The sequence below is a fragment of the Alternaria viburni genome, assembly GCF_023758015.1.
Source record: "Alternaria viburni strain BMP 2772 chromosome Unknown scaffold_4, whole genome shotgun sequence".
Classification (NCBI taxonomy): domain Eukaryota; kingdom Fungi; phylum Ascomycota; class Dothideomycetes; order Pleosporales; family Pleosporaceae; genus Alternaria; species Alternaria viburni.
In genome coordinates this window covers 389959-414307 of record NW_026055773.1, presented here as the reverse complement: position 1 = coordinate 414307, position 24349 = coordinate 389959, and the positions used below count along the sequence as shown (strand labels likewise).

General features: G+C 54.3%; 12 protein-coding genes across 12 annotated transcripts; 8 read left to right on the top strand and 4 right to left on the bottom strand.

Annotated features, from left to right (window-relative positions):
- Window positions 1–416: 416 nt before the first annotated feature.
- On the top strand, window positions 417–1053 carry J4E79_002391 (uncharacterized protein; the record flags this gene model as incomplete). The annotated part of the gene is made up of 2 exons (XM_049351290.1): window positions 417–677; window positions 706–1053. 2 exons carry the CDS (start codon window positions 417–419, stop codon window positions 1051–1053), a joined length of 609 nt encoding a protein of 202 aa, XP_049213928.1.
- A 576-nt stretch (window positions 1054–1629) lies between these two features.
- Window positions 1630–2476, top strand: J4E79_002390 (uncharacterized protein; the record flags this gene model as incomplete). The annotated part of the gene is made up of 2 exons (XM_049351289.1): window positions 1630–1898; window positions 2002–2476. The coding sequence occupies 2 exons, from the start codon at window positions 1630–1632 to the stop codon at window positions 2474–2476; spliced, it is 744 nt and encodes a 247-aa protein (XP_049213927.1).
- Window positions 2477–2599: 123 nt separating this feature from the next.
- On the bottom strand, window positions 2600–3556 carry J4E79_002389 (uncharacterized protein; the record flags this gene model as incomplete). Its single annotated transcript, XM_049351288.1, has 1 exon — window positions 2600–3556. One exon carries the CDS (start codon window positions 3554–3556, stop codon window positions 2600–2602), a length of 957 nt encoding a protein of 318 aa, XP_049213926.1.
- A 1118-nt stretch (window positions 3557–4674) lies between these two features.
- J4E79_002388 (uncharacterized protein) lies at window positions 4675–5304 on the top strand (the record flags this gene model as incomplete). The annotated part of the gene is made up of 1 exon (XM_049351287.1): window positions 4675–5304. The coding sequence occupies one exon, from the start codon at window positions 4675–4677 to the stop codon at window positions 5302–5304; it is 630 nt and encodes a 209-aa protein (XP_049213925.1).
- Window positions 5305–5749: 445 nt separating this feature from the next.
- Window positions 5750–7198, top strand: J4E79_002387 (uncharacterized protein; the record flags this gene model as incomplete). The annotated part of the gene is made up of 3 exons (XM_049351286.1): window positions 5750–6123; window positions 6194–6292; window positions 6346–7198. 3 exons carry the CDS (start codon window positions 5750–5752, stop codon window positions 7196–7198), a joined length of 1326 nt encoding a protein of 441 aa, XP_049213924.1.
- Window positions 7199–7614: 416 nt separating this feature from the next.
- J4E79_002386 (uncharacterized protein) lies at window positions 7615–8280 on the bottom strand (the record flags this gene model as incomplete). The annotated part of the gene is made up of 1 exon (XM_049351285.1): window positions 7615–8280. The coding sequence occupies one exon, from the start codon at window positions 8278–8280 to the stop codon at window positions 7615–7617; it is 666 nt and encodes a 221-aa protein (XP_049213923.1).
- Window positions 8281–9813: 1533 nt separating this feature from the next.
- Window positions 9814–13884, top strand: J4E79_002385 (uncharacterized protein; the record flags this gene model as incomplete). Its single annotated transcript, XM_049351284.1, has 1 exon — window positions 9814–13884. The coding sequence occupies one exon, from the start codon at window positions 9814–9816 to the stop codon at window positions 13882–13884; it is 4071 nt and encodes a 1356-aa protein (XP_049213922.1).
- A 365-nt stretch (window positions 13885–14249) lies between these two features.
- J4E79_002384 (uncharacterized protein) lies at window positions 14250–15085 on the top strand (the record flags this gene model as incomplete). The annotated part of the gene is made up of 2 exons (XM_049351283.1): window positions 14250–14387; window positions 14465–15085. The coding sequence occupies 2 exons, from the start codon at window positions 14250–14252 to the stop codon at window positions 15083–15085; spliced, it is 759 nt and encodes a 252-aa protein (XP_049213921.1).
- A 316-nt stretch (window positions 15086–15401) lies between these two features.
- Window positions 15402–16300, top strand: J4E79_002383 (uncharacterized protein; the record flags this gene model as incomplete). The annotated part of the gene is made up of 2 exons (XM_049351282.1): window positions 15402–15545; window positions 15629–16300. The coding sequence occupies 2 exons, from the start codon at window positions 15402–15404 to the stop codon at window positions 16298–16300; spliced, it is 816 nt and encodes a 271-aa protein (XP_049213920.1).
- Window positions 16301–16665: 365 nt separating this feature from the next.
- On the bottom strand, window positions 16666–18989 carry J4E79_002382 (uncharacterized protein; the record flags this gene model as incomplete). The annotated part of the gene is made up of 2 exons (XM_049351281.1): window positions 16666–18709; window positions 18757–18989. The coding sequence occupies 2 exons, from the start codon at window positions 18987–18989 to the stop codon at window positions 16666–16668; spliced, it is 2277 nt and encodes a 758-aa protein (XP_049213919.1).
- A 434-nt stretch (window positions 18990–19423) lies between these two features.
- On the top strand, window positions 19424–20200 carry J4E79_002381 (uncharacterized protein; the record flags this gene model as incomplete). Its single annotated transcript, XM_049351280.1, has 2 exons — window positions 19424–19460; window positions 19569–20200. The coding sequence occupies 2 exons, from the start codon at window positions 19424–19426 to the stop codon at window positions 20198–20200; spliced, it is 669 nt and encodes a 222-aa protein (XP_049213918.1).
- Window positions 20201–20494: 294 nt separating this feature from the next.
- J4E79_002380 (uncharacterized protein) lies at window positions 20495–23205 on the bottom strand (the record flags this gene model as incomplete). Its single annotated transcript, XM_049351279.1, has 3 exons — window positions 20495–21870; window positions 21917–23135; window positions 23194–23205. 3 exons carry the CDS (start codon window positions 23203–23205, stop codon window positions 20495–20497), a joined length of 2607 nt encoding a protein of 868 aa, XP_049213917.1.
- Between the last annotated feature and the right edge of the window lie 1144 nt (window positions 23206–24349).

The window sequence follows — 24349 nt, the reverse complement described above, 5'->3', positions numbered from 1 at the left end:
CTAGAAAGCTCCGTCTGGGCCAGCCGTTTGTGATTTGCATTACATTGGCGTTTGGAGCGAAGATTGTATGATATGGAAGTGGGTTCTTGATGATAGCGAATCAGCTTTCTATTTCGGTGTGTTTGTGTATCTTTTACGAAAAGTATGGGCAGTGCGTCTGGTGCATTTTTGGTGCGCTGATTGTTTGTGTTTACGCGTCGTCACCGCTAGTCGTGCCTTCCGCAGTCGGCTCTCAATGTTCTAGCCGGCTTCACATCGAATCCGCGTTTTCACCGCTTACTGCTATTGCAATCTGTTGCCGCTCAAAAGTCTCTGCATCTCTGCAAATTTCCCTCCCTTGACGCAACCACAACCAATTCGTCCACTTCATCTTACAGCTCCTACACCATTACCGAAAGTACATCACTTCCTTCACGATGAAGCTTCTCAACACCGCTCTGGTGATTGCCTTGAGCGTCTGGAACGTCGCCAACGCTGCTGCGGTGCCCACTGCATCCTCCGATGTCGCCATGTTGACCTCCGACGCCGTCGCGAGACAAGATCCACCTTCTCACGGCATGTGCTACCTCTACCTCAACATCGTCGAGAAGAAGCCCCAGAATCCGCAAGATATCGACACCACCGTCTGGGTCGCCCTTTCGGACGGTCAGAACAAGACGATCGAAGGCATGACGTACGTAAACCACTCTCACCATGACCGGCTAGCTAGCCATGACAGCAAAACACACACTAACATCACGCAATTGGGACGACGGTGAGCCTCTCAAGGGCATGCTCAACGGAAAGTCGATCGACGGCAAGCCACCGGGCCAAGCACTCAAGATCCACGGTCTCTTCAAGCCCACGGACACCTTCAGCCTTAGGTGGATCAACATGACTCCTGGTGCACACTGGGAGTGGTTCAAGTTCCAGTATACTGGCGGTATGGTCGGCACTGTCGAATTCGACGATAGCTTCAAGGGCTGGAAGGATGCTTCGTGCAACCGCACTGAGTGGGTCAACCAGGACCGGGACTATTGGGACAGGCTGTCGACCTGCTACTTCGAGTGCTAGGTATTGTCGGGGAAGATACAAGAGGTACTGATGGTTGGTATGCGTGGCGTCTGGGGCGATGTATAGATCTATCTGCAGACAAATACTTTCTCTGCACGTGATCTTCGCGTTGCGATTTCGACGAGCTCATGAGGACTCTAGTAGGAATCCGTCAAATCTCATTCAATAGCTTCAATCTTTCGCATACCGTATTATCCCACCGTGTTCCGATGTGCTACGAAGACTGAAACGATGTCCGACGTTCCGCCTCGCCGCCCAATTTAGACACGGAGGATCCACTCCGCCCTGTAGCAATATGCGCCCAATCTAAATTGAGTCACGTCCACGCCTTCTAGAATTAGCATGGAATAATCCACCAAAAAGCAGCAGGCGATCGCTAAACAAGCATTGTACTAATCTACGGATTCCGGGTCGAACATCGTTACACTGCAGGACTGTATGCAGATGGTGCTGAGAAAGGATACCTAGGCATGGTCGTGAAGGTATATAAACCACAACATTCAGCGACGGGAACACGGTCAACAAGATCAAACACATCCAGCTGCTATCCACTGCAGCTCGCTCAACACCATCATCATGTTCATATCTGCCATCTCGCTCCTCGGTTTCATCACCTCCGCATCGGCTCACGGCTACCTGAAGTCCATCTCGGTCAATGGCGGAGCCAACTACCTAGCCTGGCAAGTCGGCCAGGACGACTACCTGACTCCCGAACCCGTCCGCTACGCCCGTCGCATCAAAGACAACGGACCGGTTCCTGACTTCACGTCCAAAGACATTACGTGCAATGTGGGAGGTAACCTGCCAGCGAAAGGCGTTATACCGGTTGTGCCGGGGGATAAGGTGTATGTTCATCTCTTTGTCTTGCTCTCCTCCCTAGTATTCTGCTGGATGAAAAGCATCAACACACCATCTCCGACTTCGACACTCACGTTGACATCCACCCAGCAAACTCCAATGGGACCAATGGGGCTCCTCGCACTCCGGCCCCGTAATGAACTACCTCGCCTCCTGCGGCAGCAACTGCACAACCTTCAAAGGCGACACCGGAACCCCCTGGGTCAAATTCGACCAAATGGGCTACGACACCAGCAAATCCCCTCCCTGGGGCTCCGACTACCTCGCCAAGCAAAGCGCCAGCTGGACTGTTACCATACCCGCTGGCCTGAAACCCGGCGAGTACCTGCTCAGGCACGAGATACTGGGGCTGCATGTTGCGGGGACGAGGATGGGGGCGCAGTTTTATCCGGCGTGTGTGCAGATAAAGGTTGGTGGAAATGGGGAAATGGGGTTGCCGGGCGGTGTGGGACTGCCGGGGGCGTATGATCCGGATGATAAGGAGGGAGTGCTTGTGCAGCTTTGGCAGGTGCAGGCGGGGCAGAGGGGGTATACGCCGCCGGGTGGGCCGGTGAAGACGATCTAGGGGAGAGTAGAGAGTGGGAGGATAGAACTGTGTGGTGTGCCATGGCTGTGAGGAGAGGAGGTATGTAGTAGATAATAGTAACTTTCATGTCCCCTCCTAACCCTAGCTCAACCTCTGCTACTCCTAGGAGCGGGCCGCCAGATCTACAGCCTCACGAACCATTTCTTCGAGTGTCATCTTGGGAAGCCCCAGCTTACCATTCCAAATCTCTTGTTCAGCCTCGAAATCGTAACCAACGTCTACATCAGCCCCGAAACTGATTGCCAACAACCGAAACGTTGCATTCAAATCCCCTGCTTCGAATTTCTCTCGAAACTGCTTGATCTCTGTGCCGCTCTCCTTCCCCTCAACGTGGAACTTGGCCTTAGTCTCCCCTTCCAATGCTTCAACAATCTGCCTGGTGCTGACCGCGAAGTCACATAAAAAGATCTGCTTGTTTGCGGTCAACTCAGGATAGACCAAGACACGCGCAACTGCAAGACCGGTGTTCTTGCTACTCGTAACGGCAAAGCGCCTATTCCCAGAATCGTACACCGTCGCCTGCCTCCCCTTTACATCTATGCCGAGGAAGTTACCAGACTTTGATGGATCGAGTGCCCAGTCCAGCCAACTACCGCAACAAATGCTGCTCCATGTCATTTTTCCATGACTGTTGTCGCTTGTCTTGATGAGGTACTCCAGCATTTCTCCCTTGAGGTCGTATATCGGTACGAGGGCGCGAGCCCGGGGATCGAGATTGTTGGCGCCGAATTCGCTGGGGATGAATCGTTTGACGCCTGCTGCGAGTGCAGCGTCGATGAGGCGGAATGCTAGACCATCTCTTCCGCCAGCGGTGACTGGGCTGGTAGATAGCGCGACTACGACTGCATCTTGACCCTTGAAGGCTTCTGTGAGCTCTTTTGTCGTGAAGGCGTCCGAGATCTTGATGATGGGGATGTGAGATGGGAACGAGGCTGATGAGGATGCGCGGCTGACGATGGTTACGTTGAAGGAGGGTTCCGCGAGGAGCGCGTCAAGTATGGGTGCACCAACAGAACCGGATGCTCCTAGGATGATGACGTTCTTGATGGGGCTGGACATGATGACACCTTTCGTCGCGACTTGCTTCTCGAGCTGACTGAGATGGAGTTTGGTTGATGATGCGTTGCCCATCAACGAGCGCCTTCTCTTATACTAAACTGTCCATCCACCGCATCAGTGCCCATGGTGCCATGCTCTATAATCGACCTGCCCAACTGGGGACACTTGGGTGCCGCAAAGGCATCTGATGCATCGGCTGCCGCATGGCAATGATGTTCAATGAGTTACCGGCATGTTTCGGCACGCTCTCTGCGCGATGATAGGTTCTGTAGAGCGATTACACGAAGATAGTAAGCAGCACGTGACTGGGAGAGGCATCTGCGGCATCATTGAAATCCGCATTTTAGCGGTTGAGTTTGCCAATGTATAGTAATCGTTAGGATGGGTAACTAAGTCAGTCTTTGTTGCAGTGATCTGTTAAGTTACTCAGCCTGATGCCGGTTGAGGCGATGTGGTGTGTGCCGCTATCGAAACGAGATAACCCAGTCCAGCATTGGTGGGATGTCGCATTGTTGTGGCGCAATCGCCATCTGTAGGCCTTCAGAATGTCAGAAACTGCATATGCATGCCGGTTCAGTATGAGTAAGCGTAGTCGCCAACTAGAGGGAGACAAGACATCTGATGCGAACACGCGTTGGCGGTTGTGGGATGTGGAGAGGCAAAGTGCTAGTTGCAGCACTCTTCGTGACACGCGCTAAGAATGCGCGCCTCCACCTAGCAGCTTGCTCCTGCACAGTGCACACTCGACCACCTGCATCATCCAGTACAGTACTGCCGATGCTGCATTTTTCCAATCATAGCATGTTGGCTTCACGAAGTCGCGCAGGAGCCAAAATCAGCTGCATGACTGATATTTCTACCTCGGCTGCTGCCGCCTGCTTCTGATCCGGCGGTTCTTCTGCGCAGCACACCAAAGCCTTGCGCCACAGTCTTACGAGCAACTGTTACAGGAAAGATACCATCAGCAACCTACCTTTTACGGAAGAACGCCCATCAGCGCTTGGATCATTACTAACCACATACTTTGACGAAAACAGTGTGAAAATGAGGATAAAGAGGAAGACTCTGATGCACTGGTTGCGATTTGGACACAGTACACCACTTCTCCGCTTTCTACCATGACGGCAACATCCGAACATCTCGAAGCTTTTGCATCTTTGACATGGGCTACACCGTACCTGACATCTCCCAGCTGGATTGCATGTGACCGCCAGCGAGGCACCGAACCGGGTGAGGATACGGACCGATTTTGTCGCGACACAATGCGCGCGAACAACGGCGTGAGAAACTGGCTCGAGCTGTACGAGAAGCCGGCGCCGGGCGCCAAAGTCACCAAGTCGATTTCTCTGATCAAGTATGGAACCGGCCTGAACGGCTTTCCTGGGATCTGCCACGGTGGCGCATTATTGACGCTCATGGACGAAGCAATGCTGCATATCCTGGTTGCCAATACCGTGCTTGAACATGGCCTTGGCTTTATGAAAGTAGGAGAAGACTATTGGAGACTCCAGCTTCATGATGGAAAGTCGGCACAAGAGGTGCTTAAGGGCCGATTGGCCACAGCCACCATGGACGTGAAGCTTCTGGCGCCGGTGTTATGCCCTGGTGTTGTCGGCATTGAAACGATTGTACTTGGGGACACAGGGAACAAAATGCGGATGAAAGCCACGATGAGGGATCGACAGGGCAAGCCGCTACTTACAGTCGAGGGGCTATGGATCAAGATTCGCGGCGCTGCAAAACTATAACCACAACCACCGCCAGTGTGCGAAGCAAACCACGACACTCGCACACGCTTCTCAGTTCTCCGTCTCACTCTATATTTCCTATCGCAGGCTCGAGTAACCTGCCACCCAACGTCTATCTCCATCGCACGTGCGCAGGGATCCCGGATGATCTCGCATTGATCTCGGGCACGCTAACCCACCCGAGACCTGTGAGCTATTGGTCCTTCCTGCAACGGTAAACCTCCGAAATCAATGCCTGCAACAATATGTGCACTGCGCAGCATGTAAACACACATGCCATCCCTTTGGCCTACCATTCGTTATGACGTCTAAGGTAGCCTAACCTATCCCGCACCACACCTGCGAGTCAACATCAAGGTCGTTGTATACTTAAGAGCAAGCCTACATTGATAGAAATTTGATCAGACTGCACGATCAAGTTGTCAAGTCCTCAACACAGTTCAAGATGCATTCCATTCTGGCTTCCGTCTACGCTCTCTCTTCCCTGCTTCCCCTCGCCATTGCCCAAACCTCCGGCACGTTCAACACCCTCACATTCAATGTCGCTGGTCTTCCTGCTGCCCTGAACGGTAACGATGTTCCCGGTGATAAGACAACAAACACTGCCCGTATTGGAAAGTTGTTCTCTCAATACGATATCGGTGTCATCAACGTTCAAGAGGACTTCAACTACCATGCCACACTATATGCCAACGACGATCACCCATATAGGACGCCTACCAGCGGAGGAGTGCCATTTGGCAGCGGCTTGAACACTTTGAGCAACTATCCTTACACTGGATTTCAGCGAGTCAAGTGGAACACGTGCAGTACTTTCGAGTAAGTCAAGTTCAAACGATGGCACAAACACATTGCATAGTACAACACTGACATAACACTCTGTCAACAGTAGTGCGGACTGCCTCACACCCAAGGGCTTTACTTTCATGCGTGTCAAGATTGCCGAAGGCGCAATAGTCGACATGTACAACCTACACGCCGATGCCGGGTAAGCTCACCCTACTTCCTTCAACCCTATGACAACCCACTAAACCTCCATAGCACCACAGCCGCCGACAACAAGGCCCGCGCAGCCAACCTGCGCCAAGTCTCCGACTACATCAAGGCCAACTCCGTCGGCAACGCCGTCGTCGTCTTCGGCGACTCAAACTCGCGTTACACACGCACCGACGACATCCCCGACGTTTTCAAGACCGAAAACGGCATGACAGATGTGTGGCTCGAGCTCGTCAAGAACGGTGTCCCACCTGCCAAGGGCGCCGACGCGCTTCTCTGCTCGAACCCCTCTACGACCAACGAGTGCGAGATCGTCGACAAGACCTGGTACCGCGGCTCCGACGCTGTGACGCTCAAGGCCACCAAATTCGATTACGCAGGCCACATGTTCCTCCAGGAGAATGGCGATCTGCTGAGCGACCACAACGGTGTGCTCGTGGACTTTTCCTGGAGCCTGAACGCCCGCCGAAGCGTCTCAGATGTGTTTGGCGGTGAAGAAGGTACGTGGTACAACGATCTAAGCGCCATCTCCAGTCTCGCCAGCCCGAAGGTGTCTTCCATCACGCTCCGTGGCAAGGAGCGCGTTGATTCTGTCTCTGTGAGCTTGGCTTCTGGACAAATGCTTTCGCATGGTGGGACTGGTGGCGAGGCGACTACGTTGACTTTGGCTGCGGATGAGACGCTGACTTCTGCGCAGCTGTGTCAGGGTCAGAAGAACGGTAAGACGAGAATCTTCTATGCGTTGTTTACGACTAGTGCTGGGAAGACGGTTTCTACTGGTGTCAAGACGGATGACTGTGTTACGAGGACTGCAGGGACTGGTCGTGGTATTGTTGGCTTCCTTGGTCGTTCGGGCGACGAGGTTGACCAGTTGGGATTCATCTACTCGAGCGCTTAGGAATGTTTGATGGACGTGGCCCTTAGTTGGATTAATGGAAAGTCTCATGCCCCTACAATTAATGTCGATCAACAATGACTGAAAAGTTAAATGCCTGAGTGAGCATGACTAGTTTGCTTTAGGAAGCGGGTAGATGCTGACTGCAAGCACATGTGAACTGCACTCGCGATGTCCATGTTGTTACATTGAGCTGTTCACGTATCCTACATAGCCATAAAGCAAATCCGCCTCCCCCAAAATAGTGTGTATCAAAGGAAATAACAAGAAAGAAACCGTAGCTGAAAACAAATCATCCTCCCATCCTCCCACTGGATTGCCAAGAAAATAAACGTAACGTCTTGCAGTCGTATTCGACCACTCATAAAAGATCAGACGAGACCAGCTCTGAGAATGCACCATGACAGAGACGTCCGTCTCTAAGCGTAAACCCAGTACTGCGCTTCGTAATCCACGGTAACCACCTGCCCAGGTGTCATACCATCGCAAGTCGCCGGTGCCATTCCACCCACAGTGTTGAGCCGGTACACCATCTTGACACCACTAGTCGAGGCTGTTTGCGCTTCGAGCCTGAGCCACTTTACATCCTTAGTCGCATCGGGCGCAGGCGTATCGTCGACTTTCTTAGCCACCGTGTTGCCAAGACCAAGGATGTCGAAGTCGGGAGTAGTAGTGTCGAGGAAGAAGTGTGTGCCGATAGATGCGGATTCTTGGACGCGGCCTAGAGATGCAGTGCCGGCGGTAGGGTTGGATGAGATTTCGCAGGAGGCGTTGAAGAGTTGGGCTAGAGCGCCGATTGCGGCTGGTGTGGCTGTCGCGTTGCTGCATGTGTAGTTTTGTGTGCCCATGCCGAGCGCGACAAGGACGAGGGACATGTCGGCTGTTGGTGGTGGGAGCGCAGAGGCGGGCTGCTGGATGCCGCTGAGGTCGCAAGATGGTGCTCCAGGTTGCGCTGGCTCTGCGGGCGCGGTAGTGTTGGCGGTGTCGTCGCAATCCTGACGAGGATAGATTTGCGGGAGGCGCGAAGGCGCGGTCATGGCCATTGGGATGAGCGCAAAGGCCGTGAGAAAGAGTGAGGCGTGCATGTTGACGGTTTCCGGTAAAGAGGGCTTTTGAAAATCGAGAGACTTTTGTGTATCCTGAAGTTGTGGATAAGAAAGAAGGTGTTGTTGGAATTAACGAGTATGCGAACGAATGTAGAGCTACCAGAGCCCGAAGAAACGAATGAAGAATGGAATAAGGAGGCTGAAAGGCTGAAAGCTGGATAATTGCGCTTGCTCTGGTCCTACCTGGATGAAGACGTCAGACGACTTATATAAAGTTCTGTCATCCCTTCGTCGGACCTTCTCAGGTAGCTTCTACATGGATTTAGATTGCAAATGCGGGTGATAACATGTCAAAACGTTTGACATGATCCTTAGGTCGATGTTGGTGTTTCGACAGGATCAAGATACGTTGGGGCATGGATTAACGGTTGAAGTGCCGTGGTGTCGGGCGAGAGTGCGGTTTCGCGTAGGCACAACTGTCGCGAGTCAGTGTGGCCAACGGTCTTCTGAAACGAGGCATCCCAGCCTTGCGGGAGAAGAGCGTTGACGACGTTTGCGCAGACAAACAACCCGTGGGTCATTCGATGTTGGCCAAGCTGCTAAGAGATTTTGAAGATCATAACAGGTCGTCGATATAACCTGCAAAGTTCAATGGCGCCCTGCGAAGTTCGTGATGTAAGATTCGTCGTGTACGCCACGATGCGCCGTCGTCGAACCTAAGGCGGCAGGAGCCCTAGCTTTCTTAGGAAGGAAGCCACTTCAGAAGAGCCGCAATCTCACCCTGTCTGCGGCGTAGCTACAGGGAAATCTCATCAAGGACAGAAGTTCCATGTGACTAGTAGACAGTGTTGCTGAAACTGGTACCTGGGTACCTGCAGAACCTGCCACAGAACCTGAAACGTGGGGGATGAGCTGACGGCCCGAAATGGGGCAGGAAACATATCGTGTGCAGTTCGTCCGCTATCACGCTGAAACAACCGCGACCGCTACCCAACTACGCCGCAGTCGTTGAGATGTCTCGCGATACTTTTGCCGCGTGTTGGTCTTCACGTGGGCCGCTCGTCGCCTGCAGGCAGGATGTCATCACCCGTTTCCCCAGACGTCGAACGTAACAGAAACCTTACCTGCGTAGAAGTGAGGAGTCGGTCCGCATTAGTGCAAGGCCAGCAGAAGGCCAGCCTGCACCTCCAGGTTCGAGACCGTGCGGTGGCTTGCCCTAGGTTTCCGAGGTCAGCACTTGTGGCAAAACGCGAGTAGGCAGGAAGCGTGTTCGTCCGTGTTGAATACGGTCGATGTAGAAGACCGAGAGCATCGCTCCGGCGACAGTGTTGTATCTAAGATCACCGGCGCTGCTGGAGATTCGGAGAGTCGCGTCGTGATGATCCGAGTGAGACGGCCATATCGTCGGCCCTGAGTTCGTCGAATCGGATCGAGCTAGCGTCATTGCTCTTTCCGCAGCTCCGCCTCAGCCTACACGTGTGTGCACTACGCAACGCCCTCATGTAGAACCTCTTTAGAAATACGCTGCCTCGGTTCTTTGGGTATGCGATAGTAATCATCCCACGATACACCATGGAACGAAGAGTGAGCCTCAAAGACCTCATTCGTAATGCCGGCGTCATCCCCGTCGAACAGCGCCAAGCAGTCCTCCCGGCCCCAACACAGCCGGCCGTCTCAGTCAGCGAGGAGGACATCTCGCAAGCGCGAAACATCCTGCTTGAACGGAGGGCCAAAAATCCCGAAAGCAAGAATGTGTTGAAGAGCATCTTCAAAAGCTCGAAAGAGAAGGACAAGGGACAGGATGGGGCGCAATTCTCGCAGGAGGAGCTCGACCAAGCCTTGTCCGCTGTCATCCGCAGTCCCACGACTGGACCCGGCCTAATCCAAGCCTTCCTCACTCTGGGCGCGAAAGTGAATATCATCGAGACAATCGACAAGAAGCGAAGATCGAGTAATCAGGCCAACACAGCATTGCGCCGCCGTAGCACGGTCTTGCAGCAGGCCGCAAGCCTGAGGAAAGCCGATGGTGTCAACATCCTCGCCGCCTCTGGTGCGGACCAACAGACCTTGGACGAAGGACTGAAGGCTGCTCTGGCTGCCGGCGATCAAGAAAGTATAGGCCTCTTACTGCGTCACGGGGCGGACCTGAACAACTTCCCCAATGCTTTGGCCAATGCAGTCCGATCGAATGACCTGAACTTCGTCAAGCTCTTGTTGCGAGCACCAAAGCCACTGCGTGCTCAAATCATCAATTCTTGCCTACCTGCAGCGGTCCAGCAAGGCTCGGATGCTGTCATATCTCTGCTGATAGCATACGGCGCTGACCCGAATTTTGACTCCGCAAGCGCCCTCAACATGGCGATTGGAAGACAGGCCTACAAGCTGGCCATCGCTTTGGTCGCTGGCCCGATTCGTCTCAACGAACCGAACCTGCAACATGCGCTCGACACTACCATGAGGCTACCAACGCGGCAAGCAACGCTGCAGTTCCTACAACTCTTGTTTTGCTGCGGGCTACCTCCCGATAGTCGTGGTCTACCGGATTTCCTCATCTGTCTGGCAAGAAGCAACGACACTGCTGGCGCGAAGATGATGGTCAGCTATGGCGTACCCACCACGGCTGATGATGCAGAGTGTCTGAGAGAGGCCACCGAAAACTCAAACTGGAGCTTAGTGGATGCCATTCTCCAGACTTCCATCGCCCCTCAGCATGCAACAGCAGCGCTTGCTGTTTTGCCGACCAACACCCCACAGCCAGATAGACTTCGCGTAGTCGACGCTTTGCTAAAGAAAGGCGCATCAGGTCCGCCTCTTGGTCGATTGCTCACGCAAGCCACAAAGGAGAAAGACACTCAGTTGATCGACCTCCTTCTTGGTGCTGGGGCACCCGTCGATTCAGGCGACAACGGCGCACTTCATTTTGCAGTGGTCAATCGAGATATCCGAACCCTGAAGTCTATTCTCAACGCTCGTCCCCCGCCAGAGACACTAGCGAACGTATTTCCGCTCATTTTCCGTACTGATGGAATATCGGTAACGGAACGACGTGAAATCGCACGGCTACTACTAGAGTACGGCGCAAGTGGTCCAGGTGTCGATCAAGCACTAGTCAATGCAATCGCAGACACGTCGGCTGGTCGGGATGGGGCTCTGATAACAGACCTTGTTCGAAAAGGTGCAAACGTCGACGAAAGAGCCTTGTCGCTCGCAGTGACACAAGTCGACATATCTCTTTTGCGTCTGCTCTGCAACACTAGACCCAACTCCTCAGCGACATCGGCAGCCCTACCTCTTGCCTTTGATTCACGAGCTGGCAGACATTCAAAAACACTCGAGATCATTGACTTGCTTCTCAATCATGGAATTGAAGAAGAGCCAGCTAGTCAGACGTTACAGATCGCCATCAATGACGGCCCCGACAACATTGATATCATCGAGCGGCTCCTCACTGCCAGCCCTAGACTACTAAGCACCGCGTTCAAGTACACGACAGCGATTGAAGATCCCCACAAGAAGGCACCAATACTCAATGCTTTACTGAAGCTAGGAGTACCACAAGACGCTCTGGACCAAGCCCTTGCCGCGGAGACACGACAGGCCGTTGCCACGAATGACATAACCAGTACCAGGTTGCTGTTGGGACAAGGAGCATCTGTGAGTCACAACGATGGCGAAGCGTTGAGTGTTGCGGTAGCTTCAGGAAACAGCTCGCTAATGGCATTAATACTCAGTGGACGTCACCAACCATCACGATCTAACGTCACGAGGTCGTTCCGTACATTGTTCACCGACGAGAAGTTGATGCTGGAAGGAAAGAAAGAGAGCATTGGTGAAATGGCGCAAGAGCTACTGGCCCGTGGAGTAGAGCAGTCTGCCATCGACGCAGCTCTGCGACTAGTCCTCAGCAACGAGCATAGTAAGTATACGGAGCCCTGGATTGATCTGTTGCTTCAATATCACGCGGATGTCAACACGGCGGATGGGGCATGCTTCGTCTTCGCAGCACAAAAGCACAGTCACACCATCTTTGAGAAGCTCATGCGTCACAACCCCAAGTTCAACGTCGTCGTTCCAGCGTTATTGAGTTCCAAGCTCCAAGACGAAGTAGTCGTTGCCGCAATACAGTCATGCCTCGATCACGGTTGTATACTTGAACAGCTCGGTGTCGGCTATAACAAGCCACCGATACTCATCACCACCATGACTGTGTACCCACGCAATAGCGCGCTCATCACGCTACTCCTGAAGCACGGCTTGAATACGGAAATAACCATCCCCACGGTTCTCCATTCGTCCTGCGGACCCGAAACTGTGCCCGCACTGCTTTGGGCATTAGCTCAACCACAAAAGCGCATTTCGGACGCCGTCATCTCCGCCCTTTTGGAAGCTGGAGCATCCGTTGACCGACTTTCTGCCGGTTCGGAGACTACGGCACTTATGCTCGCCGCTCGTGAGGGGCGTCATGAAATAGTGAATGCACTAGTCGTGCGGGGTTCGGATGCGGATCTTCGGGATGTCTGGAACAAATCCGCACTCTTCTACGCTAGCAGCAGTTGGTCTGGGGAAGCCACAGTGAAGATACTAGCGCCATGCTCGCTAGCAAATGATGGTGCACTACATGAGTCAGCCAGGGAACTCAACGTCGAGGTCACGAAGGCCTTGTTGGAGCATGCTCACGATCCAAACTACCCATCCCGTCTCCATGGCGGTAGGAATGTCCTTGGGGAGATATGTCTGAATGCGAGAGTCTCGACATCCGCGCATCGCTCGAAGCTTCGCCAGCTACTGCGTCTTCTCTTATCCAAGCGCGTAAACCCCAAATTCCGCGCTCGCAACGAGAAATCTAGTGTCATCCTCGCACTCGACAATGCCTACAGCGCCCTTCCCATCACAGAGGCTCTGCTAGAGACGGAGATATGGCAAGACCTCAACGATGAATCACACATCTACTGCGACGCAGCCTCGGGCCTGCATTACTCACCCTACTCTTACGTCGAGCTGATCGCCACGCCCGCCCGCGCTCCCGTCAAAAAGGCCCTACTCGATCTCCTTCGAGACAAAGCCTGTCTCCCAGTCTACTATTCCTCGTCGGCACTCCAACCCGTCGGCGCAACAGGCATCCCACCCGCGATCGCCAAACTCGTAGACAAGCAAAAGGAACACGAGCTCTCAATCCGCCACGAGAAGGAGAAGTTCGAGCACACTCGCACGATCGAAGAGACAAGCCACAAAGACATCCTCCGACGCAAGCGCGAGAGCCAAACCGTCGAACTGGAACTACAAACCAAAGCAACCCAACACTACACCGCCCTGGAGCAGCAGAAACACGAATTCGAAGTCCACCGCGTAAGGGAGGCGGAACGTATGAAGCGCTCTGAACGAGTGGCCTGGCATAACTTGGTACAAGAGCAAGAGCGGGATGCTGCTGCAGCACGAGCGGCTGCGGAGGAGAGGAAACTGAGGGAGGCTATGGCGGCTGAGAGCAAGATGATTGAGCAGCGGAAACAGGAGTTGGAGCATAGGGCTGGAGTGGAGAGGCGGATGTTGAAGGAGAAGGAGGAGCATTATGAGAGGAATGTTAAGAGGCAGAAGGAGGTTAGGCAGATTGAGGGTGGGCCGCCGCAGTGGGGGACTGTGGATTAGTGGTCTTACAGGGAGTGGTGAGATGGTGTTATGGGGTTCTTTTCGGGTTAGCGCAATGAGGTGGATTGGTGGACAGGTCTATCTTGCACTTGAAAGAATTCATCGATCATGACATGAGCTTTACATTGAACTATGCTCTTCCAAATGTGTACATGGGCAGACTTTAGAGTTTCTTCACCTTCATCTTCATTGACCCACGCGTCTGAGGTGTCCGAATGCGTCCTGCCTCCTCGGCAACGCGCTCACCTTCGCTTCGCTCCTTCCTCATCAAAACACCGTGCCACATCCAACCTAACAAACAGCCGCCACTACGACCTTCACCTCTCCACACAACAATTGCAAGCCACTGCAGCACTACTACGAAGATGGATCCGCAGCAGCAGTACATCGCACAAGTCAAGGAAGAATACGATGAGCTTGGCATCTGGGTGCCGGTGAATGAAGAACAAGAACCTGCTGAGGGCGTGGCCGCTGCTGTCCCTAAAGTCGAGCCAACCGATCAAGTAAGTTTATCTATGACAGGCTTATTGACTGGTAAGCTATGGTATTTACTACCGCATGCTGATACAAGCGATTTCAGACCACCACTACACACAACAAAACAAAGAAGTCCAAGAAAGCCAAGAAAGTCAGACGAATCGAACCTCTTACAAAAAGAGAACGCCATGTCCAACGTCTCGAGACGTTGAATTCCCAGCTCCGCAAAGACCTCAGAGAAGCTCGCGACGGAACAACAGTGCAGCGGATGAAAGACCTCGAGAGTCAAGTCCTCTTGCTGCAAGAAGCCGCTGGACCAAACAAAGCTAGTATCCTCAAGGACCTGAAGCTAGAAAATGTGCAGTTGCAGAAAAAGGTCGAGAACTTGCAGCGAAAGGTCAAGAATGCAGAGCGAGACGTTCGAGCTCACAACAACAGCATTGAGGATAGAGAGGAAAAGGTTGTGCTCAAAGGACGAGGCCACAAACTTGCGCAGGCAAAAGCCCAAAGCGATCTGGCAGTCCGTAATCTAAAGAAGCAACTGAAACAGGAGCAGAAGACCAGAAAGAGAGTGGAGGATCGCTGGCGTAAGGCTGAGGAGCGCTTGGCACACCTTACGGGTCTCGAGGGGAATGAGGCTGAGATGACTGAAGAATTGCTTAACGACGAAGAGTCTATGGATCAAAATATCATCAAGGACGAAGAGTTGATGGAGGATAAGTGATATCGAGCAACGCAAGACATGCGCGAGAAGCTGCACGGAGATTTGAGGCTCTTATGCAAAAGTTATCATGCCTTGAATTCTGCATTGAGCTATGCTCTTCCAATCATGTACATTTGCAGATTTCGAGGGTTCGTCACCTCCGATGTGTCCAATCGTTATCGCATCGCCTCGGCAACGCACTCACCTTCACCTCGCTCCTTCCACGTCTGTGAACTTCGCCACGTGTGCGCTTACTCACTTCACAACACACCCCGCTTCTTCAATCTGAGCTTTCCCACCACTTTCAGCCCTAACTCGCAACGGCGACCCAGCTATCATGGAACAGTATCGGCAGTCCGCAACGCAAATCAAGGATGAGGAGGAAGATGACGAGCTCGAAAACTGGATACCGTTAAAGCAGGAGCAAGACCTCGACGAGCGCGTTCCCGCTGTCGTACCCAAAGCCGGATCATCTGGCGAGGTGAGTGCGCTCAGTCTACGGACAAGCTCACCGAATGGCGCACTGTCGTCTCTCAATGCATATACTAACTACAACATCAACAGGGCACTCTTACTTCCTATAGACGAGAGAATAAACGCAATCGATTTCGAGAGATCCACCGTTCCACCGGTAAACGAGGACGCAGACAAAGAGACCCCCAGCGACTGCCAAAGAGAGTGTACCTAGCAGAGAAAAAACGAAAAGTTGAGGCGATGAGCTATCAGCCGGGCAAAAAAGAGATCCGGGATTCTCAGATCCAGCAAGAGCTCTCTGACACCCGCAAGATGATAGAAGAACTTAGAGCACGCTCACAAATGGGTGAACCGAATACACAAGCTTCGCCTCCCTGTCAAGAACCCGAGGCGATCGTTGTCACGAAGCAAGCGAGTACCATAGCAGCCATAAGAGCAGACATAGCGCGCCTGGAGCAAGAACTAAAGGAAGCATGTCGGGCGGGCGAGAACGCTATACGCGATGCTCGCGCCGCCGGTAATAACAACAGCGATGTTGAGGCTCTGGAGAAACAACTTGCAGGGGAGCAAGGGAAGGATAGGGCGATGGTTAGGAGGATGCAGAAAGCTCTTAAGAAAGAGCAGGACAAGAGTGGAGAAGCGCATAGTGGCTCACATCAGGTCAATGAGCAGGAGGCTGGCATGACGGGCTGGCCAGGAAGTCTTGATCTACCGATTAGACAGCTCATCAGGGTTGAAGAAGAGGGAGGACATGGAGTTTGAGGACGACGAGTAGCAGCGAGGGTATCGGGAACGACAAGGAAAGCTTCTGCATCTGTGGACAAGACTCGTCACGAAATTTGAAGAAGGATCAAGAGATCGCATGGAGGAGTGAACAACACCTATCGTAAGCAGAAATACGAGCAATCACGGTGATGTAGGATTATGATAATCACGGCACATCTACCCGAACATCGTATGTCACGTCACCCCATTCCTCTCTGACACATACTGTCACACGTCCAAAGTTGAGAAGCAGCATGTGAATCATTCATTCTCTGACCAACACCGGGTATAAACTACACCATCCTTCCCCATCCCCACATATCACATGACATTCATATACAATACCAACCCACCAACCCCCATCACTGCACCTCAAAAACCCCACTAACCCCCTCAAACTCCTCAATAGCTCCCCCAACTTTCTTCGCATCCCCATAATACCTAATCCGATACCTCCCCTTCTCCGTCCCCAGAACCGGCGTATCCCAACTAATCGTCACATCACTCGTCCCCGTAAGCCCATTCACCCTCTTCCACTGATACACGACCTCCCAATCCTCGTCGTTCTTAACCTGCGTCCACACCCCACTACCATCACTATCACTACTGCTCTGTTTCTCTATAGCAGCAAACGTGCCTTCAAGACGGAGGTTGTTACGCGGATTCGCGCCGACAAACGTCGCGGAGACGGTGGCGCCGCGGGCGTAGGTAGGCAGGACGTCTTTTGTGACTTGGCCGAAGGAGCGGCCAAAGCCGGGGCCGTCGTAGACGACGCCGGTGATGAGGGAGATGGATTTGTCGCGGTTGTCTGGGGGCGAGGGGCCGGGCGGAGGGGGTTGGAGGGAGGAGTCGGAGAGGTAGGGGAGGTAGGACAGGGTGGCGTTGATGTATGCGTTTAAGGTGTGGGGGCCGTAGAGGGTGGAAGCGCCTTCGTAGCGTTGGATGCTGTATTCTTCTTCCGTGGCGATGTAGTGCGTGTAGCTGTTTGCTGGGCCGCCTAGTACGACGATGGGTGAGGTGGCGATGGCGGAGGAGACGACGGCGTTGTGGACGGCTTCGCGCCAGCGGCGGCCGGACATGGTTGTTGCTTCGCCGGGGGAGACGATGATGACGAGTTGGCCGACTCGGAGGACTTGGATGTCGACGATGTTTGGGGACCAGGGGTATGGTACGTTGGCTTGGCCGACGTTCAGTAAGACGGGCTTCGGGTACTGGCACTCCTTTTGCTCTTTGCTTGGTGGTGCGATGGCGCTGCCGACGAGGTTCCAGAAGGGATTCGAGGGCGCGCCGGGGTCGTTTTGGACAAAGTCAAAGGCGCCGGGGCCGTCGGATGTGCCGGCTGCGAAGGAGTTACCCATGGCTGCGGGACATGTGTGGACGACGGATCCATTGCTGAGGGTGAAGGTGAAGTTGGAGAAGTCGACATAGGTGTGGAACGAGCGGACCTTGCCAGAGATGGGCGTGAAGGCATTGAAGTCGTAGATGCTCCTGGCACCCTCGGCCTGACGCCTGCCAATCTCGTAGCAGGACTTGTGGCCTCCGTCGTCCAGACCGAAGAAGGGTCCACGACCGTGGCAGTCCTGGCTCTTTCCTCCGCAAGTGCTGTCATTGAGTCGGCACTGCTGGCCTGAACCGTCTTCGCAATAGGCGCCGAGTACGTTGGGCGTCGTGTCACCGACATTAGCTTGCGAGAAGCCTGCCACAAAGCCCTCGGCAGCATTTGAGTCGGCCGCATTGGCCTCCATATCCTTCTCCAGCAAATATGCGGCCACGCCCTTGTTATCTCCCGCGATGAGCGTCTGATTTCCTAGCATACTGGTGCCATGGACAGGGAACCAATTCAAGATGCCAATGCTCTTTCCATCACTAGCTCTCGTGAACTTCAGAAGTGTCATGGTCTTGTCCACATTGTCCGTGTAGCGATCGCGTTCTGCTTGGGGGTTGGCGAGGTAGGCGAACAGACTACGGTTGATGTTCGCATCAGCAATCTTCGCACTACCAGCGCTGACAGTTCCCAGGGTAAGTCCTTCATGCGCCCTCTTGATAGACAGAAGCGTTCCGTCCACAATCGCGCGATAGCTCTGCTTGTCGAAACCCTGACTCGTGATTTGCGGGAGGAGGTAATTCAACCAGGCTCCCGGTCCGGCATGGCTGTGGGTGCCAGTCACGGCGACATTGTTCTTCCCGTATACAGAGTACTCTGACCCCATAGCCTGAAGCCCTTCCAAGATGCCATTTCGGATGGCAGTGTCTCCGGACTGGGTGTCGAGAACGAGGTACACGAAGCGTTCGCTGGCTTCGTCCGGGTTGCCGACGATGAAGGCGCGGGAGTAGAGGCGTTGGCGGAGTCCAGATCCGATTTGCGACGAGTTGGCGTAGCCCATCATGTTGAGCTCGACGACGGGACTGTGGCGACGTTAGTACAGTCGCATGATGGTATTCTCGCCACATACCCAGTGATATCCGCCTTGCCAACGCCGACAAGGTACGAAGAAGCGTCGCCAGCCTGGCCTCCATCCTGCTTCTCGCTATTGAAGACATCCTGCTGGGCTCCACTGTACGTCTGATCGAGGCGCGCATGCCAGAAGTCGACGACGGGGAATCCGAGGTTGATGACGAGCTGAGCGATGATCAACGAGGCAACAAGGGCCGCACCCAGTGCGACTGCGATGTGTGAGCGCGCCATGGACGCGAAGAGATGTCTGGGCGGAAGTGTGCGGAAAGAAGCTGGAAGCCGTTGGACGGGGCGCGGCGAGGTTCTTGTACGCTACTGCTGGCACCGGAAGCTACGCGTGCCAGACGTGTAGAGGGTTGCACATGGACGTGCAGTGAATGAGCAAGCTGCAAGGAAGATAGATAGACAGGGGAGACAAAGTATCGCCTCTGGCCACACAGCAGCGCGAAGCTTGACAGTCGCGCCTGGCACCTGCATTGCATGACGTTGCGGGGTTCCTCGCCGTCTGGTTGGCGGGGAGCCCGGACGCGATCAGTGCCTAAATCTACCCGTGCAGGCCTGCTTCTCTAGTTTCGCGACACCCTTCCACCTCATCTGCGCATCCAATACACCATCTGCCATCCACCTCGCCCTTATCCCGGCCCGCTGCACGTCGCTTGCCCGCCATGCCCCTCATCCAGGAATCCTACGACCATCTCCCTTGTACGTCCAATTTGCTCCTGCCCCAACACAGCAACCATGTCCGATGCGCCCAGTCACGCGCGACATCTGGACTGATAACCCCGTTATTGCCTCGCTAACTGCATATAGACGTCGATACGGAGCTCTCAGCTGCGAGCCTAGTCGCTGCTCGCCATGCCATCAACGCCGATATCAGAGCCGCGGGCGTAGACACCACAGACATGCATCCGGCGCTTATACCAGCAGCCACGAAATACACACCCACCTTTTCCGACTTCATCACGCGCGAGCATGCGCGCCTCGACGACCATCCTACGTCGAAGCTGTCTGGCGTCGATTTGAAGCGCTATGAGGATCTCGATGCGCCCGAGAGCACGACACCGACGAGCGACGAGGAGAGGCCGGAGCTGCTGGAGCGGTGGAATAAGGCGCTGAAGCAGGCGTACACGAGCTCGGAGTATGTGCAGGGCAGGCTGACGCAGTTGGGCCTGTTAGAGAAATTCGGGAAGAATGCGTGGTTGGTGGGGAACTCGCAGCTGGAGGATATACTCAAGGGCGTCGAGGCTGAGCTGGCGGATTTGGGCAAGCAGCAGGAAGAGGTGGAGATGGCGAGGAGGGCGCAGCAGGATAGCGCGGGTGCTGAGCTCAAGACGCTCGAGGAGACGTGGAAGAAGGGTGTAGGGAGAGTCCTGGAGACCGAGGTCGCGGCTGAAGGGTTGAAGCTGCAGATTCTGGAGAAGAGGAGGGCAGGCGCAGTTTGAAAATTTCATCACCATCGAGTGAAGAGCATAGTTGCATGATACCCAATACACACATCACAAAGAATTACTACACATGCAATATGATTTACGACGAACAGGTCGCAATCAGTGATCATTACTAGGAACTATATAGCTAAAGTAGCAGGGGTACTCGTTTATAGAATTGAAAAGCCACGCCTCATTCGCCATCGCTGCTCTGCTCATCCGCAAAGAACAAGTCAAGGAAAAACGTTTCATCCCTTTTTTGGGTATCGAACTCCATCGTCATTAGCTGAAATGAAAGAAGACCATCCACTAGTAAACAATACGCTCGTCGAAGACGGGTGCCTCGCGCGAGTGACCATCCTCAACACCCTTCCAGTACACCTTGCCCTTCTCGTTGAAGGTAGCCTGCTCGTCCGTGATGACGAGGCCAGGGACGGTCTTCTGCGTGTCCCTGATCTCGCGCGTGCTGATGCCCATGTCGTCCTTGACGATCCAGATCACGGGTGTGGGGCTGGTGACGGAGGGGTTGAAGAAGGCGCGCTTCTGGATCTCCATGGGTAGAGGCTCTTGCGGGTGGTGGTAGAACTGGTCGAGAGACGCGGAGAGGTTGTGGATCGAGTTCTTCTCGGGGTTGAACATCTTGGCCAGGAAGCCGGGCATGCGAGTGGCCTTGGGGGCATAGCTGGGGGTGGCGTCGGTGGTGTGGACCTTCTCGCCGTTCTGCGTGTGCATGCCGTCCTCGTGGTGGCCGTTGGTGACGCTGCCGTGGGCAGGGGATGGGTCGGTGTAGGCGAGGCGTGCTTCCTCGTGCTTCAGGGCGAATTTCAGAGTGAACTGGAAGACGAGGGTGAGGAAGAGGAGTAGGCACATGATGGCCAAGGGACCGACGGCTTGGATGTTTTTGGCCGTGGCAATAGCGAACAGACCAATCAGGCAGATCTCAGACAGGTAGATACCGGTCATAAGCTGGCGAAGGGCCTTCTGGTAGGCTTCGCCCTTGGTGTCCAGGTTGGTCTCGTACACGTAAAGGAAGTTGTACCTGAAGGCAACGTAGATGAGCGAAAAGCCAATGGTAGCGAAACCGAGGATAAGAGGTGCAATGCCAGAGTAGGTGATACCAATGACAGCCAAGTTGACCCACTTGGGGTACTCAGATCCCCACGATGGAGCCGACAGCTTAGTAAGCTTGTCGAAGATCTTGCGAGGGGTCTTGCCAGGCAGAATGCGGCCCAGGAGCACAACCACGACGAAACCGCCGATGTTGAGCAGAGTTCCGGCAGCCGATGAGAGACCCAACAGGATGAAGTAGCTGATATAGAAGTTGGAGGCTTTGGGCAGGCTTGTAGAGAGCAGAGTGAGCACGCTGCCGGGGTTGTCGATGATCTGGTTGATGGCGGATGTGATGGCGCTGGACAGGGTTGCCACAAGGAATACCTGGACGACCTGGAAGGCGAAGTACCAGTTCTGGGTCTTGAGCTCGATCTGACTCCATGTAACGTAGCCAGCCAACTTGGCCATCAAGCGACAGACGATCGGCACCAGGGCCATGAGTACGGCAAGCATGACAGCTGGCAGAAGACCGGTAACAACACCCAGGATGACCTGGGGGATGTCCAGAATCCACTCGAGCCAGGAGAAACGGTCAGCCAGGTAGTTGATGTTGGAGATGAGACCGACAAAGGCAACTGAGTACGTTAGCTGAGGTCTGTAAATGTGTATGATGGTTCTTACCGGGAATTGCGAAGAAGATGATCATGACAGAGATGAAGGCGGTAGCGACTGCCCAGCGGGCAAGGTGCTCCATGGGCTTGATCTTCAGATTGCCCCAAACGACCTCTTGAGGCACGATACCAAGTTGGCGTGCCTTGAGCTTCTTGTCAGGTCGGGTCTTGCTGCTTTGCATCATCTGCCAGGCATCCTGCGCATGCCTCTGGGTATCAAACTCGAGGAAGACGGCTCCGACCAATTCACCCTGACCGTTCCAGTGTTTGTCCTGCTCTTGGGTGATCTTGGGCATGAGCTCAGCAAGGTGCGATCGTCCGTACTCGATAGTGTCAACCTTCTTGCCGATCAGGAACTTGAGCTTGTGGGTGGGGCGCTTCTTGGGGTCGATCCACTTGGTGCCGTCAGATACGTCGCTGGCGACGAAGTGCTTCTTGCCCTTCTCTGCCTTGATTCGGTTCATGTTGGCTTCACGTAGGAGCTGATTCTCGCCATCCTCCAACTTCATGGCAGTCTTGTCACGGTCCTCAACCAAGTCGTCCAACTCCTTGGTGTTTGAGGCAACCCAGGCATGCTTGACGCCGGGGAACATCTCGAAGAGGGCAGACTGGGACATGGTCGTTGGGACATTGGTGAACAGGATGGTACGCGAAGACAGACGACTGGCTCCCCATGGCGAGCGACGGTACGCTTGGCGGAGGTTGACGACGTAGAAGGACTCGCGGGCAATGATGCACATGACCATGCTGAGGAAGATGAAGGAGATACCGGCATGGGCATAGTAGCGGTTGACATTCTTGCCTTCGGGGTTGACGTTACTCATGGAGAGAAGATCGAGCTGCTCCTGGCCTGCCCCTCCCGTTGCATTGACGGGGAAGAGAACGGGCCATGTGACCAGACATCCCAGGAAGCAGGTGACGATGAGGACCTTGAAGAAGCGCACGAACAGGTAGCCGTCAATGGACTGGTGGTCGAGAATGTACTCGTCCTTGAGGTTCTTGAAGTCTTTTATCCATCCTAGGAAGCCTCCGCTCGGTGCAGGCGTCTGTCGTTGCTGCCCCAGATGGTTGAGATAGGTTCTCGGCGCATAGACTCTGCGGAAGTATTTGCGCGCGATAAGGAAAGCGACGACAAAGGCGAGCGCAAGAATGGCAGTCGGCACGAGGGTGGAGACCAAACTGGAAAGGGAGTTGGAGGATTCTTTTTGGGCTTTGCCAACTTCACCACCCTTTGTTATGGTTAGCGCACGTTCATGCTGGCGCTGTCGCGATGGCGGAGGGACTCACGGTGGACGACATGGTGGGCAACGAGGCAGTCGCGTGCCCGTGGGGTGGGAGTGAAGGAGTCGCGAAGGGAAGATGCTTCTTAGGAAATGAGGAGGCTCTAGGACTGCATACAAATAAACAGGACTGCGGGCGCTATACAAGGAGTCCACCAGCTCTAGTGTGACGTCGTGGTCCAAGCACACTCCACAAATCGGTCCTATCGCGCGACTCGAGCCAGCCCGCTAACCCCTTCAGCTTAGCTGCGCGCATCCAGCTTCTGGACCCTGACACTTCACTGCGGGCTGCATCACCAGCCTCAATCGCGGAAGGCTTTTCGCTGCGTGGCGGTGATGCAGCTCGGCGTGGCCGTGAAGTGAAGTGAGACTTTTCACCCACCCATGTCCGGCTCGAAACGCGTCTTCATGTGAAGGATGCGCGACCAGGGCCCAAGGAAATTACCGAGCTGGCGGAAAAGCAACCTTGTGATTCGCGACATGCGGCGCAAATCCAGTTGAGAGAACATTGCCAAGCTCCCAGCCTCGCTAGCGATCGTCCTGGATGCGGTACGACAATTACGTCAATCGAGCGTTGTCCGCTGCCAGGCTACCCCTTCTCCTGCCAGGTGTCACTAGACGCCGCCTTGGTTGAAAGCGACCGACGATACAGTGATACAGCGAACAAACACGGCACAGAACCGACTATGCGTTGTTGCGGTTAAGCAGCCGAAACTATGACGATGCCATCTCACCGTACTCTGTGCGCATCCTATCACCCTGCACTGCACACAGACACGACACAGACACAGAAAGCCTATTCTCCCCACCGCATCTTGATCCCGCAGTGATAGTCACAATTGATTGACACGCGCAGCCGCTCCTCGCACACAGCGGGAAGGATTGACAACTCCACACCCCCTGTGGGAACCGACGATCTAGATTGAAGCCACATCCCGTCTCACCACGTCTGCGATCTCATCTGCGGCTACAGCCAATCCCCTGGCCCCTCCTGTGATCTCCACCAACACCAGGTGACGCGCAATGTCGACTGGACAGAATTTGAGTTTTCGTCTTTTCAGCTCGCTGCCCCTGTTTACACATGCGGGTACACGTGGCGCAGCTTCCAGACCCTGCGTTTTTCGCTGCACCGCCACACGTTCACACCAGTCTTTTCCGCGGGG